The 16,430-nt window shown below is 44.0% G+C and overlaps 1 protein-coding gene across 1 annotated transcript; it reads right to left on the bottom strand.

Annotated features, from left to right (window-relative positions):
• Positions 1–7,150: 7,150 nt before the first annotated feature.
• Positions 7,151–16,183, bottom strand: LOC136610297 (transcription factor HES-7.1-like). The gene is made up of 3 exons (XM_066589529.1): positions 16,136–16,183; positions 8,039–8,134; positions 7,151–7,561 (listed from the first exon to the last, which is right to left on the bottom strand). The coding sequence occupies exons 1-3, from the start codon at positions 16,181–16,183 to the stop codon at positions 7,151–7,153; spliced, it is 555 nt and encodes a 184-aa protein (XP_066445626.1).
• Positions 16,184–16,430: the final 247 nt, after the last annotated feature.

Below are 16,430 nucleotides of genomic sequence, written 5' to 3'. Positions count from 1 at the left end.
TTCCGCAACCCTCTCAAAGACATTCAGGTAGGCTCCCACGTCATCCGCGGTAGACATCTTCTGCAGCGAAGCTTGCACCGAGGCCCTTGCAGTTGGTTGCCCCCCTTGTGGGTGGGTGCTCTGACTTACTGTGACCGCAGGCCATGGTATCATCACCGCCTTTTGCAGTGTTGCCATTTGTTCCATTAGCAAGCGATTAGTCTCTTGCTGCATCTGCCTTGCCTCTGCCTGTGTGTTTTGTTGCTGTAGACACACCTGCACCAGCTGTCGCGCCAGGTCCTCCATGGTAGCAGTCATAAGTAGGACACCAGTGGCTTTTACCCAGGACATACAGCGTTAGCCCCCGGTGTCAATTTCTTGCGTATGTCCTTTTAGGGCCACCTATTCCCTGCCCGCATCCGAAACACCATATGTGGGAGGACAGCTCGGTAGAGTGCGGGTGGGCGGCAGTCAAAGGCGGAAACCAGTGGATAAAGTACAAAAGCAGGCGTGACCTGGGTTTATTTCAGTCCAGAATAGTTATCACAAATGCAGCCTTAGCTTCAGGCACAAAAAGAACAGTCCAGCAATGACAATAGGCACTCCCTGCCTGACCAGGTCACGCTCCGCAGGTGCACCACACAGCAGGGTTTTCAGCTCAAGCAGGTATCACAGGCTGTCAGGGTCCAGCAGCCATCTCATTCCCCCCCTGTGTCCATGCACACTGCTATTTATCTACCCCCTAGCCTGGCTCAGCCTCAGCACCTGTGCTGATTGACCTCGCCCATAACCTGGAGTGGAGGAAGTGGAATGGATGGCCTCACTACCAACCTGACATCCATTCAAAAAAACCCGGCCCAGATACTTTTAAAGAAAAGGCCTCCAGCAACTACTTGCTGGAGATTGCATTGCATTCCTGGCTTTTTCATGTGGCAAACAGCGGGACATGCACTTCCTCCAGGCCTACTAGGCATAATAGCGGAACCTAGGGGCGATGTAGCGACCATCCACTATCACACCCCTCAGTACCTCACAATATATATAATATATGTGGCATGGAGCAATACCTCTGCAGTGCTACCTATTGGAAGGCAGCATTCCTGCAAGTCAATGTTAGCCTCTTTAAACAAGCCTTGTAACAATGACTGGGAATTGAAAGCCAAGCCGAAATCCATACACAGACAGCTGTTTCGGGGTGTTTGCCCCTCATCAGTGTGCCGTAGGTTTCTGGCTTGGCTAGCGAGAGGCCTGTGATGTGTGTTAGGAGCGCTATCTTTTCTCCTTAGGGAGAGCACTTAGAAAGTGAGTGAGTGAGGAGACTTATAAGGCCATTCATGCTCCTCTGGATAATATGGAGATGGAATAATACCTCTGCAGCGCCACCTAATGAAAGGCAGCATTCCTGCAAGACAATGTAAAACATATATATATGCCTCTTCGGTCCTTGCTGGGTATTTAATTCCAGGCACTTTAGTCTATTCCAGGACAGATTTGCCTGTTACTTCAGCATAGTTGACGTTGGGCTATTGGATATTAGAAACTGAAGATTGAGTGCATAATGCTAAGTCTGGATCCAGCTGTGTAGTGGCCTGAGAAAAGGCACTACATAGCGCTGTTTAGCTATAGGGACTGGTAATATAATGACTGCCCTAGGGGGTTAATCTGAGTCATTTTACACAGCTGATGCAGGTAACCTAGCAACCAGTTAGTCATTTTTATTCAGTTGCACAAGATAGAAAAAATGCTTAGAGACTCAGATGATGCAGGTAGCCTAGCAACCAAATAGGTTGTGATTGGCTGCAGACAGATTGGTCAGGTGACAAAGGCGATAAATAGCTGGACAACGGTCGCAGGAGGCAGACTAGTGACAAGAAAATGAAGCGCCAGAAAGAGGAGTGACGAGGAGAAAAGAAAGTGCCAGGCAGGAGAGAGAAGTGGCAGAGAGAAAGAAGAACAAGCAGGAGCAAGAGAAGGAGAGAAACAAAAGAAGAAAGAGAGAAAGTAGAGAAACAGGGAGAAACAAGAAAAAAAAATCAGAGAAACAGTGAGTAACAAGAGAAGGAGAGTCAGCTTTGACAGTGAGTAAAGGAAAAATAAAAGCGATGTACATATGAAGAAAAGAAATCCAGAGTAAGCTCCCAGGATATGAGTGAGTTAGACACAAGTATCTTTAATGTTGCAAATTGTATATCATTTGTTATTCACTGTTTTAGTGTTGAAGAAAATTGTCTCATCTCCCTGCTTTAATAAATAATATCATGTTTACAACAAGTTCAGCAAAATATCTGACTCCGTGTATTCTTCAGCACCTTCACTACTCACTACCACTAATTGTACCCAAGGGCACTGGCATCTGAACTAAAAAAGAAAACAAATCAAATTGAATCGCCCACAAATAAAAATTAGTGCTCACCATGGCTGTAATCTTGATAGCTGACATATGGTACCTAGACTGGAAATTTGGCATTAATAGTACATACTCTGCCATTCCTCTCTGAGACCAGAATCCAGATCTCACGTTCACCCCTAAGAGAGATTCGATGTACCAGTGCTAACACCACCTGCACATTGACCATATAGTTGGTAGAGATCCCTAATAAAGTTGTGATCAGCCAAGGGTATTCATCACAGGGCTCAACTGTGATAATGCATATATCTGCACGCAAACCTACTAATCGCTAAATAGGGAATGTGGTAGTGGATAACTACCTAGTATATACTACAAAAAAATAATATCCCTAAACATAAGATTTACCTACTTAGGGAAAACAGAATATAGAACCCATCTGGGCTAAGGTGCATATATCTGTTTTGGTAGTTATACAAGCTACTGATATTAGATACAAGGTGGTGGGAATTTTCATATATTTTTCTTCATATGCTTGTTCGTTTGGCAGCTAAAGTTTTAAATAATCAAATAAAGGTTATATTTTAGGGTACTTTTAATAAAACAGTCTAAATTGTTCGCATTGTAAATAATAATCTACAGCTTTTTCTGCTTTTTTTTAAATGCTTGACCTTCTCCTCATGGCCTGCAGGTGTCACTGTTGTATACACTATGAACAAGATTCTGTCAATGTCTGAAGTTCTTTTCTGCAAACTAGTGTTAAAAGTTGCAGTCACAGCCGGTCCATTATGTCTGAGGGGGCTCAAAGGATTCTGTGTAACAAAAGACACCAGTATATAGGAAAGCCAAGTGAAAAACATCTGTAAGTACACTGCCAAGGATGAAAGCTCGCCTGGCAGTAGTCGTATGCTTTTTGAGCTTTTCAAAGCGTTTCAGGGCTGTTAAGTACTTTGTGATGAAAGAGTCAGTCCAACCCAAAACACGATTTATAATAGCAGAATTACTGATGCGTCTTCGTTGATATTGCTGCTACAGAGGTTTCTGCACTTTTCTTTTCCTCCTTTATCAGTCATTACCAGCGTTCTGCCTTATCCATGCAGCACAATCAGGTTGACCTCATGAAAGCACAAACAATTTTCCTTTTTTTTCCTTTTTGTTTTCTCTTGTCTGCCTTCCAAAAATATAAACTTTTTATTTTTCGGTTGACATAGTAGTCTGAGGGCTTGTTTTTGCAGGGTGAGTTATATTTTTCATTGGTACCATTTAATGTTAAAGGGGTTGTCCCGCGCCGAAACGGGGTTTTTTTTTTGCATAGGCCCGCCGTTCAGCGCAGGACAAACCCAAGGGATGTGTTGAAATAAAAAAAAAATATTTTACTTACCCGAATCCCCTTTCTGCAACTTCTTCATTCTTTTCCTCCAAGATGGCCGCCGGGATCTTCACCCACGATGCACCACGGGTCTTCTCCCATGGTGCACCGTGGGCTCTGTGCGGTCCATTGCTGATTCCAGCCTCCTGATTGGCTGGAATCGGCACACGTGATGGGGCGGAGCTAAGCGATGATGCGTAGAAGAGGGCGGAGCCAGAACGCCGCTCGTGCCCAGACCGACCAGAAGGGAGAAGACCTTTCTGCGCAAGCGCGTCTAATCGGGCGATTAGACACCGAAATTAGACGGAGCCATGGAGACAGGGACGCCAGCAACGAAGTGGGTAAGTGAATAACTTCTGTATGGCTCATATTTAATGCACGATGTATATTACAAAGTGCATTAATATGGCCATACAGAAGTGTATAACCCCACTTGCTGCCGCGAGACAACCCCTTTAAGATTTGCAGTATATTATATGGTACATTTTCTATCTGGGATGAAATGGAAAAAATATATACTTATGCTGCGCATCAGTGTGATTACAGCCATACCAAATTCATATAGATTTTTTCTGCTTTCGGTCACCATATTCTGACCACCATAAGGGCGCCCACCCACTGGCGATTTTTTTCCCTGCGAAATTCGCAGCATTTTTTTCTCTGCAGGGGTCTATGGGACTTGTAATGTTAAAATCGCGATCGCGCAAAATCGCAATTTACCGCGAAATCGCGATTTTGCGCGATCGCGATTTTAACATTACAAGTCCCATAGACCCCTGCAGAGAAAAAAATGCTGCGAATTTCGCAGGGAAAAAAAATCGCCAGTGGGTGGGCGCCCTAACTTTGTATTTTTTCATCAATAGGGATGTTTGAAGACTTGTGTTTTGAGGGATGATCTGTGGTTTCTGCTGGTACCATTTTGGGCTACATACGACTTTTTAATAGCTTTTCATTACATTTTATTTTGAGGGCATAGTGACCAAAGCAGTGCAGTGTTGGCATTTTGGTTTGTTTTATTCTGACAGAATTTACCCTGTGGGATAAATAAGTCATTTTTGTAATAGATTAGACTTTTACAGACACAGTGATACCAGATATGTTTTTTTGTTTGTTTTGATTTACTGGGACTTTTTTCAAATATTTTTTATTTTTTGGAATAATACAAAAATCTTTATTTCTACAGTCCCATACGGTACTTGAACTAGTGCTCATTTAATTGCTTACATAATATAATGCAATACTACAGTATTGCAGTATATTCTATTTCTGAAGGTATTCTAGGTAGAAATTGATGGTAGCCCTGGTGGCTTTCACAAGGCCCCAAGTTGCCATGACACCTGAATGGCACCTTGTGATCTCTACTGTCCTGTCAGTGTCTTAATTATGGAATGCATCAGAGTTATGTGTTTTTGCACCTCTGCAGCACTGAATTAGTTAATGTCTAAATGAAGTCAGCGAGTGAACCCTATGGACACAGATTGGTCTGTGCTTGGACAGAATGGAAGAAGCTGAGCAATCCCCTTCTGCTTGGACTGGGACCAGTCTACCCAGGATATGTCGATGCTACCACTAAGCACTGAGTGACAAAGAAGGACCACCGCTTGGAGAGGCAAAGGCACCAGAAATGCGTGCGAGAGAGCGCAAGAATGCAAGAGAGTGGGATCACACAGATAACTAGGACTGTGGATTGTCTGGATTACCCCGAGTATCCTCCCTGACACACCACCTTCTCCTGCTGTAATTGTGCCAAACTCTTGTTGTAAAGTGAACTGTTGCTGAAGTTATAGTAAACCGACATTACGGTCTGTTCCAAATTTGTCCAGGAAGTTTCCCTGTGTGTGGACTTAGTTATTTACTTCCTCAAGATTAACCACAGAGGACAGAACAGTGGCGTCACGAGTGACAAGAAGATTACAGGTAACCTCCAGTTACTTTTACCTGTGACCTTCCCCAGCAGTAACTTGGTCGGGTCCTGAGCTACCCTCACGGAAGAAGATGGTAGAGCCACCATGAAAAAAAATCCTTATCTACCTCGCCATTTCCTTGGATGCTGCAAAGGCAGGCAGCAAGCAATAGCAAAGTCCAATAAACAGAGCCGAGGTCAGGAATCAGAATGGTGAGGAGCCGAGCAGAAGTCAGAACTAGAATACACAACTAACAGGGGCTCACAACGGCTGATGAGACCGATGCTTATCACCAGCCACACACTACTATTCTTGCTTCAATGAGGCAAGTATAGTAGTGTGTGGCTGGTGATCGGTAGGGACCAGATTAGGGTGTGTTTGCAAGACCTACAGGCTGAGAACTGGGAGTGAGCTAAGGAGGAAGTGCTTTGTACAGTGAGTAACAGGCGGCAGCGCCTGACTGTGGCTTCAGGAGCAGGTGATTGGGGTGAGTGATGGCATGCCATGACACCCTGTGCTTACTAGTATCAATATTGTCTATTAAACCGATAGGCTAAGCAGTGCTCTCACAATGGCTGCCCTTGATGTTGTGCATGGTAGGTTCACATTGATATCATATTCTTGTTATGGACTTTACAACCCACAGAAGAAGCATTTGTGTCTGTAACAATATTATAGACCCCCAGGGCCAATGTTTGCAGCTTGTCTGACTTATTTCATTGGGTGTACAGTTTATTTTAAGTGCCTGTTTAGGGGCAAATTTATTTCCCAAGAAATCTAACCAGTGACAAGTGTGGTTGACCTGTCAATATATTTCAAAAGGTAGAGATGGAGCTAAGGAGGTGCACATCATAGAGAATTTTATAATAGGGGAGATTTTACAGAAAATGGGGTCCTGTTTAACAAGCAAATTAGGGCATCCCTGACAGTTTTCCTTGTAATTTCAAAATCTATTGTGGTCTAGATTTAGTGAAAGGGTTAATTGTTTTTTTTCCTGGTAATCTAAAGCAGTGAAAAGGTTAATTTTACATTTCCTGTGGACTGGGGCAGTGAAGGGGTAATTCATGGGCATTCCATGAATATGTGGCCCCTCCCTAGGGGATTAATGTCTGAGGCAGTTGTACAGTTTGTCACCTCCAAAACCTTGCATAGGTAGGTTCTGTCTTGGATTAACAACCTCCACTGGTTGTAAAAGTGTCCTACACTCTGCTCCACATCAGTTATATCTAATTGGCCTTCAAGATATCATTAGCCCAAAATTTCGTAATTGGGTTTTACATCGTACCAATTAAAAGAAAACTATTGTCCCTATGTTGATATTAGATTAATCAACCTAAAAAGTCGGGTTATGAGATAAATATCTCAATCGGTGGTGTAACTTGAAGTTCCTGTGCCCAGAAACAGGGTCATCCACCAACTATGAAATATTTTTAATATTAGTGCCTTCTGACATTGCATAGAGGCCTTTAGGTCCATGACCCATGTGCAACTGTTACGATTGCACCCCCTATAGCTATTCTCCCTCAGCACAAGTTTAAAGAAATTGCCCATCTACAGCCATGGTCTCCATGACCTACATATTTGGTCAGAAAGACATTGACTTTGGATTTCAAAATTTACAACATCAGTGTAAAGGTGATTAAGCCATTTAGATTGGGCAAGAGAATTGGATTGCAGTGATCTATGTAGACGGCCTAAAGTTTGGTCACCTCTAGTAGTCATTCTACAAAGATTTGTGGAAGACAACTTTTGAAAGAAGAAGTCTTTGCTTGAAGAACACAACTGATTATTTCGGGTGATGAAGTTCACGGTGGCTTGAAGACATTGCTGGAAGCCACATTGATAATCCATGGATTGGAGATCTTCATGGAAGCTCTCTGGGGACGTCATCTTGGACTGTAGAAATTTGACTGTATACTCCAGAATCTCTGCTTTCTCCATCTTTGGATTCTTTAGCTTCTGCTACAGTAAAAGAAAACCAATGGATTATATTTCATACCTTCATGATCAAAACAGTTAAACTCAAATCTTTCTGACTTGGTAAGCAATTTGCAAGAAACAGCTTGAGAAATTTTAGATGCTACATATAAAATTTACCATTTTGGTCTCGCTCCCATCAGGTCCTTTAGTCCAGGGGTCCCCAACTCCAGTCCTCAGGGACCACCAACAGATCATGTTTTCAGGATATCCTATAGTAAGAACCCCTGTGGCAATGTCTGAGGCGCTGACAATAATTACATCACCTGTGCAATACTGAGGGAATCCTGAAAACATGACCTGCTGGCGGTCCCTGAGGACTGGAGTTGGGGTACACTGATTTAGTCAACCAATAAGGTGACCTTCATGAGTGAGGAAATTGGTAACTCCTCTTATAAGGTTTACACTACAGGGTGAGAATATGTAAAGTGTATATGAGGTGTTAATCCCAACCATACTTACCTCATTTTTCATCGCTTCAGATAAGATAACTCTCAGTTTCTCTAGACAGCTGTTAATTCTCTCTCGTCTTCGCCGTTCTACTTGAGGTTTCAAGAGCTGCCAATTGATGAAAATATTAGATTAAAACACAACCTCGGTAGAGAGGCAATGAGACCGGCGCAAATTTATCATGATGTTATTACACTACTAATATTAGCAGCAATAGAAGAAGCAGCAGAAGAGCTCATGTGTGGTTAATTAGATCTATAGGGTCTGTATATATATTTATGTATATTGTGATGGGAATTAGGTGGTGACTGTCCAGACTTGGTTCACCTCAATTCCGCCCCCTCCCTTTGCAAAGAACGAGCGGGGAGGAGAGCAGAGGTGAGCCTGCACGGGGGAGAAGAGCAAAGGGAGGGAATTTAGCAGCTGCTCTGCTCAACTCCCTCCCACCTGTGTCCGCTGCCATGGGCTCCCATTGAAGCCCATGTAGCGGCCGACGTATTCCGGCCCAAAAGATAGTTCCAGTCAGAGGCGTAACGTGAAGCTCCCGCGCAAAACCTGTAACAGGGCCCTGAACTATAATGCTTTACTTATAGTACTGGGTTCCCTATATGGAGAAGAGAGGCCTTATGGGCCCCCTAAGGCTCCTGGGCCCGGGTGCAACTGCATCCCCTGCATCCTCTATAGTTACGCCGCTGGTTCCAGGACTATTTTTTGGGCCCGACGTAAAAACACCCAACGCTATATTGGCCGGCTGGATGCTTTATGTCCAATGCATCAGATCCCAGCATTAATCAGCCGGCGTGAAAACGTCCGGCCGATATACGCTCGTGGGAGAGAGCCCTTACATGCAGTAGTACAGACATCAGCCACTTCAAACGGAGTAACAAAATAAAACCTCCCAACTGGTGGGATACCCCCTTCCAGCCTATTCACAAGCAAAAACTATTCCAGTTTTGAGATCTGTACTCACACAGGGCTTTTACAGGTAAGACGTTCCCTGGATTTTACTTTCCAGTTAGCAACTACCCACTGGAGCTTCTAATTACCCAGTAGGTGAGCTCCCTGCTGCTTCACAGAATAACAGGACTGAATACCCCTCCCATCCACTACGACTCCTGTCATCCTGTCAATATATATGTTCACTGAAAATGTCTACTGCATGTTTAGCCCCACTGAGGCTCTTATATCTCCTGAGATTAGAGCATAGTGACAAGTAAAAACAGTACCTTCAATACAATTAACACAGGTCCTGGAGAACCCAGGACTATATGGTCCTCATCTTCTAAGCAGGGGTGTAACAAGCAACCTTTACACTATAAAGTAAAACTTGAAATTGGGCTCTCCTCCGCCATGACAACAGCAAATTTATTATATAGAAGGTTTAATGATTACGTTGGTCTCCCTCAGAGCTCAGTTTTGTGTGTTGCGAGATGCACAAATTTAGAACCCATTCTTTTTAACCCCTTCATGACGCGGCCCTTTTTTTTTTTCCATTTTCGCTTTTTCCTCCCCGCTTTAAAAATATCATAACTAGAAATGAGCGAGCATACTCGATAAGGCAAACTACTCGAGCGAGTAGTGCCTTATTCGAGTATCTCCCCGCTCATCTCTAAAGATTCGGGTGCCGGCAGGGGGCAGGGAAGAGCAGGGAGAAACGGAGGGGAGATCTCTCTCTCCCTCTCCCCCCCCCCCCCCCCCGCTACCCCCTGCTCACCGCCACAACTCACCGCTCTCCCCCGCCGGCACCCAAATCTTTAGAGACGAGCGGGTACTCGAATAAGGCACTACTCGCTCGAGTAATTTGCCTTATCGAGTATGCTCGCTCATCTCTAATCATGACTCCTTTATTTATCCATCGATGTCGCTGTATGAGGGCTTGTTTTTTGCGGGACGAGTTGTCGTTTTTAATGGTGCTATTTAAAGTACCATATAATGTACTGAAAAAAATTATAAGTGGAGTAAAATGAAAAAAAAAAAACGACATTTCGCCATCTTTCAATGCGTCTTTACGGCGCACAAACTTAAACAAAAGCGACCTGATAACTTTATTCTACGGGTCGGTACGATTACTGCGATACGAAACTTGTATCGTTTTTTTTTTACTATACTACACTTTTTTTTTCAAAGACATTTAATTTTTTTAAATTATTTTCTGCGGTCATATTGTGCGCGCAATAACTTTTTTAATTTTTCCGTCAACGTAGTTGAGCAAAGGTTCATTTTTTGCGGGATGTCCTGTAGTTTCCGATAGTACCAATTTGGAATATATACGACTTTTTAATAGTTTTTATTGCATTTTTTCTGGGAGACAGGGTGACTGAAAAAGTGCATTTCTCGCGTTCTTTATTTTTTTTTTTTCGGTTTACTGTGCGGGAAAAATAATGCTCTACTTTGATAGATCGGACTTTTATAGACGCGGTCATACCAGATATGTATTTTTATTTTATGATTTAGATTTTTTTAATAATCGATATGACAAAAGGGGGGTGTTTCAAACTTTTATAACTTTTTTTTTTTTTACAATTCATAAAACTTTATGGATTTTTTTTTTACTTTACTTTAAAATCTCCCTGGGGGACTACAACCAGCGATGCTTTGATCTCTCCTGCAGTATGACGTAATGCTATAGCATTACGTCATACTGCCATTTGACAGGCAGTCTATCAAGCCACCCCACGGGGATGGCTTGATAGGCAAGTGCTAAGGCAGCCCTGGGGCCTTTCAAAAGGCCCCCGGCTGCCATGACACCTGCACGGCTTCCCCGATCTCACCACGGGTTAATAGCCGTGATCGGCCGAACAGTTGTAGTAAACAGCTGACGCCCGCGCTGTATGCAGAGAGGTCACCCCGTGACCTCTCTGCATACATACCCCGACGCTCCAGGACGTAAATGTATGTCCTGGAGCGGGAAGGGGTTAATGGCCTATTTACATTGGTGATTTTTCTCTTGCAGCAATACTGAGACAGAAAAAAAAACCTAAAATAATCGCAGAAAATTCTATTTCCGTGCGAGTCTTGCAAAAGAAGAGTACATGTGGAATGTGTGGTTTCCCGCACAGCAGACTGATGGCGTGTCCATGTCCTGTGTGATGAGAGTCGCACCTGGGAATGTCACCCGTGTGAATCTGCCCTAAGGGCGAGCACCCACTGGCGTTTTTTTACCTGCGTTTTGCGTTTTGCGTTTTTCCTGCACAGGCATAGAGATAACATGTGTTCCTGTCCACTGGCGTTTTTTTTTGCGTTGCGTTTGCGTTTTTAACATAGGAACTGTCAGTTGCATATGTGTCCTTATTTTTCTCCATGGAAATTAATGGAAAAGCCGCGAAAACGCTGCGTTTTTTCCCGCGGAAAACGCAAACGCCAGTGGGTGCTCGCCCTGACACACATGGGCAATGCCCACAGTGATACCACAGTGCAGAGATATAATGCAGTGATGTCAGGGTATGTTCACTAGGTGGATTTTTGCCACAGAATTGGAATGGATTCCAATTCTGTGCCAACTCCTCACCCCAATGCATTCAATGGAAAGCTGTACATAGTTTATTACGGTGCAGATTTCAAATCCACATGTGGGAAAAAAGTGATGTGGCTTCTTGACAGATTCCATGCTCATTCCAGATTGGCCCTTTTTTTGCACAGGCTTTTAGAGGTGGAAGCCACACGGGAAAATCTTCATTGGATCATCATCAAGATCCTCATCCCTACAGCTATGTTCGCATTTTTCAGGTGAATTCAGTCTAAAAAAGTGTTAAAATCTGTGGCTTTCTGCCGTGGTCTTTGGCACAGATCAGCATGCAGAATTTGTACTGTCAATCAGCAAAATCTGCAATCTCATTTTCCACGTTGAAATTCCACATACAGATTTTGCCCATTCACAGGGCAAATTCCACATGTAGATCTGTGTCAAAAAATCACGGCAAAAGGCGCAGATTTTGATGTGTTTTTTTTTTAGGCAGAGTTCACATAGAATTTTCCACGGTGAATTGCGCCATCTGAATATGCACTCACAGTATAGGAATAATGCACACAGTGATGTCACCATGGTGAAGTAATGCCCACAGTGATGTCACAGCACAGAGAAAATGCACACACTGATGTCACAATGGTTGGGTAATGCCCACAGTGATGTCACAGCACAGAGATGATGCCCACACCGATTTGACAGTGGTTGGGTAATGCCCACAGTGTTGTTACACTACAGGGAGGATGTGCACAATGATGTCACAGTACAGGGGTAATGACCAAAGTGATGTCACAATGGTGAGATAATGGCCACACTGTTGTCACAGTACAGGAGTAATGCACACCATGCCATTACAGCACATCAATAACACCAACAAGAAGTGTCACCATGTATTTGTAACCTCACAGTATAGGAAAAAATGTGATGATGTCACTTGCTGGCATAATGCACATATGAGGTCACAGTACAGGGATGATGCAGTAATATGGCAGCATATGAATAATGCAAAAAGTATTGGCACAAAGAACAGATAATGTACGTACAAGGCTGCATTCACTTTTACATGTCCCTTCCATAGTCCTCACTAAATGTATGGTATGTCTGAGTAGAAACAGAGCCCATAGTTGTTGAGCCCCATAGGAAGTGCTATGACCGCTACCCTGGTAGTTGGACATTCTTTCTGAGGCTAAGCACTGTCAGAAGAGATCAGTGATGGGATCTATGACTTATCGATCACTAAGTAGAGAAGCCCCCAGCATTTTATTCAGCATACGACCCCTTTAGGGATTTTAGAATCTCAAAACCTTGTAAATGGAGCCTCCAAAAAATGAGTGTTACTGTAAAGGCTCTCCACCAATGCCATATTCCACCACAGTGCCCTGCTAGAAGATACCTGAGGGTGAACAATAGAATATTAAACTTGTGCCAACTGAATACCTTTTACAATTACGGGTATGTTAGCCTCTTGGCGTTCATTTACGACGTATGTGCGCTGGGATTGCATGGGAGCTAGGGAGCAAGGCCCATTCCAAATACCGCAGGTATTGCCTGTTTTTGGAGGTCTCATCACCATTGTTAACCATTTAAATGCCACTCTCACTTCTGCCAGCGGCATATAACCCTTTCCAGTCCCTTTTAGGATTCAAGGTTTCCAGGGAAACTTGCAGTTTCTTCCATTATACAACAGTGCCATCTGCTGGCTAAGGCCAGTAACTACATACTGGGATGCATCGGAGAGCCGTGGGCAGAGAAGCAGTCGGCAGAACACTAAGTATACCCCGGATATTTTCTAACATCAGAGCTGTGCAGGCTTCAATGATTGTCAAAAGACGTCCAACAGCGCATCGAAAAGGGTTAAATGTCCCGATCAGCATTTAAAGCGGCCCTCTGGTCCTGGACAAACCACTGCTCTGACTACCTGATGCACACTGTGGTTATCATGTGCGGGTGGAGGTGGACAGAACCCATTATTTTCAATGGATTCATTATTTCCATGAGCCTATTATTTCACTCTCACCAATGCTGCAATCTTTGGGTCTTGCACTTCACCCTATTTTTGGGCGATTCTGCTGCGAGAGTCACCCATTAACTTCTATGGGAGCCAAAAAAAAATGCATCGCACTCGCATCTAAATGCCTTTTTTCATGTGAGCACAATGCTTTTTTTTTTTTCAATGTTAACTATTGGAACCACTTACGATTTTTTTTCCCATGTTCGTGAAAAACACAAGTACATCTGATGAATATTGTAGGTTTTCCATGCAAAATGCATGGCATACGCTAGAAAATAGAGTGCAAAATCACAGGGAAGATTGTGATAAATAAATCGAACCTATATCACACAAGTGCCACAAACGTCAGGGGGCGGGGCTTATCACAAGGTATGATTTTACCTCTGTCGTTCTAAAAAGCGGCCCCAGCAGTAATAGTGACATCCCACAGCGGCCCCTAGTAGTAATAGAGCCCCCCTTCCCCGAGACCCATATACTTACCCCCTTCTTCTCTGCTTGGCGCTGCTGCTGGCGCTGATCCTAAATGCACACTGACATCCGTGTGCTGCCAGACGCCTCCTCCCTCTGCTCTCGCGGAACCAAGTAGAAGGTGTCAGGGGAGGAGGATCCCGGCTGCACACTGATGTCACAGTGCGCACCGGGATCAGTGCCGCTACCAGCGCAGTTGAGTGAATACCGGCAGGGGAGCCGCGGCCCCTGCCGGTATTCACTAACGTAGTGAGCGGCTGATGGCAATGGGAGGGATGTGGGCGGAGCTAAGTTCCACCACGTGCGATTGCAAATAGTGGCGAGCGGACAGAGAGAGAGCAGGAGCTCAGTGCACTGCTCCCGGCCTGCCTCCTCCCCCTGCAGAGAGGGACAGCGTATAACGGCTGGGTGTGAAAACCCGGCCAATATAAGCACGTCGGAATAAGCCCTGAGGGTTCATTCACATGAGCGGAGGCGTTTTTACGTTTGCCGGCCATCACCGTAAAACTGTATGAATAGGCGTTTTTACGTGATCCCGGACAGCGTTTTCTCGCCCATTCACACAACCGTGAGTTAGCCAAAAAAAAAAATGCCTATATAGAGGCCCCTATAAGCTTTTCACAGTGTTGGACACTGTAAGAGATGCCTCCTCCTCCCTTTTTTCCCTTCTCCCATGGGAGTCTATGGGACTCGCTGGCATATATTGGCCAAAAGATAGTTCCGGAACTATCTTTTTGGCCACCATATACACACCAGACATATTTTGGTCGCGTATGTTCTATTTTCAGTGCTTAGACATTTTCGTGCGCCGTATATTCACCCGTGTGTACGAATGCACTACAAACCAATGCCTCAGATGGTCACGTATATACGGTCGGGCATAAAAACGTGGCATATATGCGCTCATGTGAATGAGTCCTTAGGGCTTAAAAAGATGGGCGTTTTTTAGCCCCGTTATGCGACCGTGAAAATCACAGCCGCAAAACAGGATGAGGAAAAAAAAGGCTCAAGTGGCTGCACTGCAATGAGATCACGGATGTCCTGGATGTCCTGGCAGCCGGGAGCCTTGTGAATGGAATATCTGTGGAAATAGAATATTCTGCAATATTTCAGTATTGCAGTATAGAGTATAAGCGATCAAACGATCGCCGGTTTAAATTCCCTTGAGATTTTAAAAATAAGTAAAATGAAAACGTTTTTCTTCAACTACAAACAAAAAAATTAAATAAAAGCTTTTCCTATATTTATTATTAAAAAAACAAAAGAAAAACCTATTATGGTATCACCGCATCTGTAAAAGTCAGATCTGTTATAAAAACACATTCTTTATCCTGCGAGGTGAATGGCATCAGAAAGTAACACAGCGCCAGGGTTGTGCTCATCACCACGTCTCCAAGAAAAAAAATATATATATATGTACCCCAAAAATGGTACCAATAGAAACCACAGGTTGTCCCACAAAAACAAGCCCCCCCCCTTCCCCCCCCCCCCCCCCCTTCCTCACACACACACACACACAGCTGCATCAGTGGAAAAAAAATATCAGAAAATGGCGGCAGAAAATAAATTATATTTAAAAAAAAACAGCTTTTAGAAATAGTGCAGCAAAAAAACAACACAACAACAACTACATTTGGTATTGCTGTAATCATACTGACCCACAAAATAAAGTTATTGTGCCATTTTTGCTGCGGAGTGTATGTCGTAAAAGCAAAAACACTCCCCCCCCCCCCCCCAAAGCAAAAGGAAAGCGGTCACTACACTCTCTTTCCTGTTATAGTTTCTGTTTCTCAGACATTGTAAAAGTTTTTTAGTACATTAAATCTTATCACTGAAAAATACAACTGCAAAAAAAACGCCCCCTCGGACAGCGGGAGGGAGGGAAGAAGATGAAGGGGGAAATGGCCATGTCTTCAAGGGGTTAAAATGCAGTCCAGACAATCCTGGACCCAGAATTAACAGATTACCTGCATTTATACATCGGCACCATGTTTGACAACAGAATGGCGATTCGTGCTGCTGACGTATAGATCCATCTCACAGAGGGGTGACTGGGCTGGATACAACTGTAGCAGACCCTCAGCTGTGCGAAGAATTCATTCTCTACAAATAGGCAATAACCCGGCTTAATTGCATCTATGGTGAAAGGTTTCTATGGTGTCTTTACCTTTCTGAGAGCCTCTGGTGGGGAGTTTGCTTCCTTTTCGCCTGTCATCGTCCAGACATGACCCAGTCCTTGTCTCATAGAAACATTGGAGTTCCACTAATGAAGCCAAACACAAGCTGTTAATATAGAGCAGGCTCCCCCGGCACATTGTAGCCCCTCACAGTGAGATGGCCAATCAGTAGTCACCCTCCACGTAATCCCATTTACTCACTTCCCAGTCTCTGGCTCATTCTTGTTGCACAAGAGTAAGGGCTCTTTTACACGAGTGCTGTTTTCGCTTCTAATAAAGCCAATG

Source organism: Eleutherodactylus coqui, chromosome 2 (assembly GCF_035609145.1).
Source record: "Eleutherodactylus coqui strain aEleCoq1 chromosome 2, aEleCoq1.hap1, whole genome shotgun sequence".
Taxonomy (NCBI): Eukaryota; Metazoa; Chordata; class Amphibia; order Anura; family Eleutherodactylidae; genus Eleutherodactylus; species Eleutherodactylus coqui.
The sequence above is the reverse complement of the archived record's forward strand: the minus strand, read 5'-3'. Positions and strand labels throughout refer to the sequence as shown.

What these genes read in the sequence shown, in the direction of transcription:
- LOC136610297 (XM_066589529.1), bottom strand. Translation starts at nt 16,183, where the DNA reads ATGACAGGCGAAAAGGAAGCAAACTCCCCACCAGAGGCTCTCAGAAAG. An exon ending in CACCAGAGGCTCTCAGAAAG is followed by an intron (nt 8,135 to 16,135) that starts GTAAAGACACCA and finishes ATCAATTGGCAG; the next exon opens with CTCTTGAAACCTCAAGTAGA. An exon ending in CTGAAGCGATGAAAAATGAG is followed by an intron (nt 7,562 to 8,038) that starts GTAAGTATGGTT and finishes CTTTTACTGTAG; the next exon opens with CAGAAGCTAAAGAATCCAAA.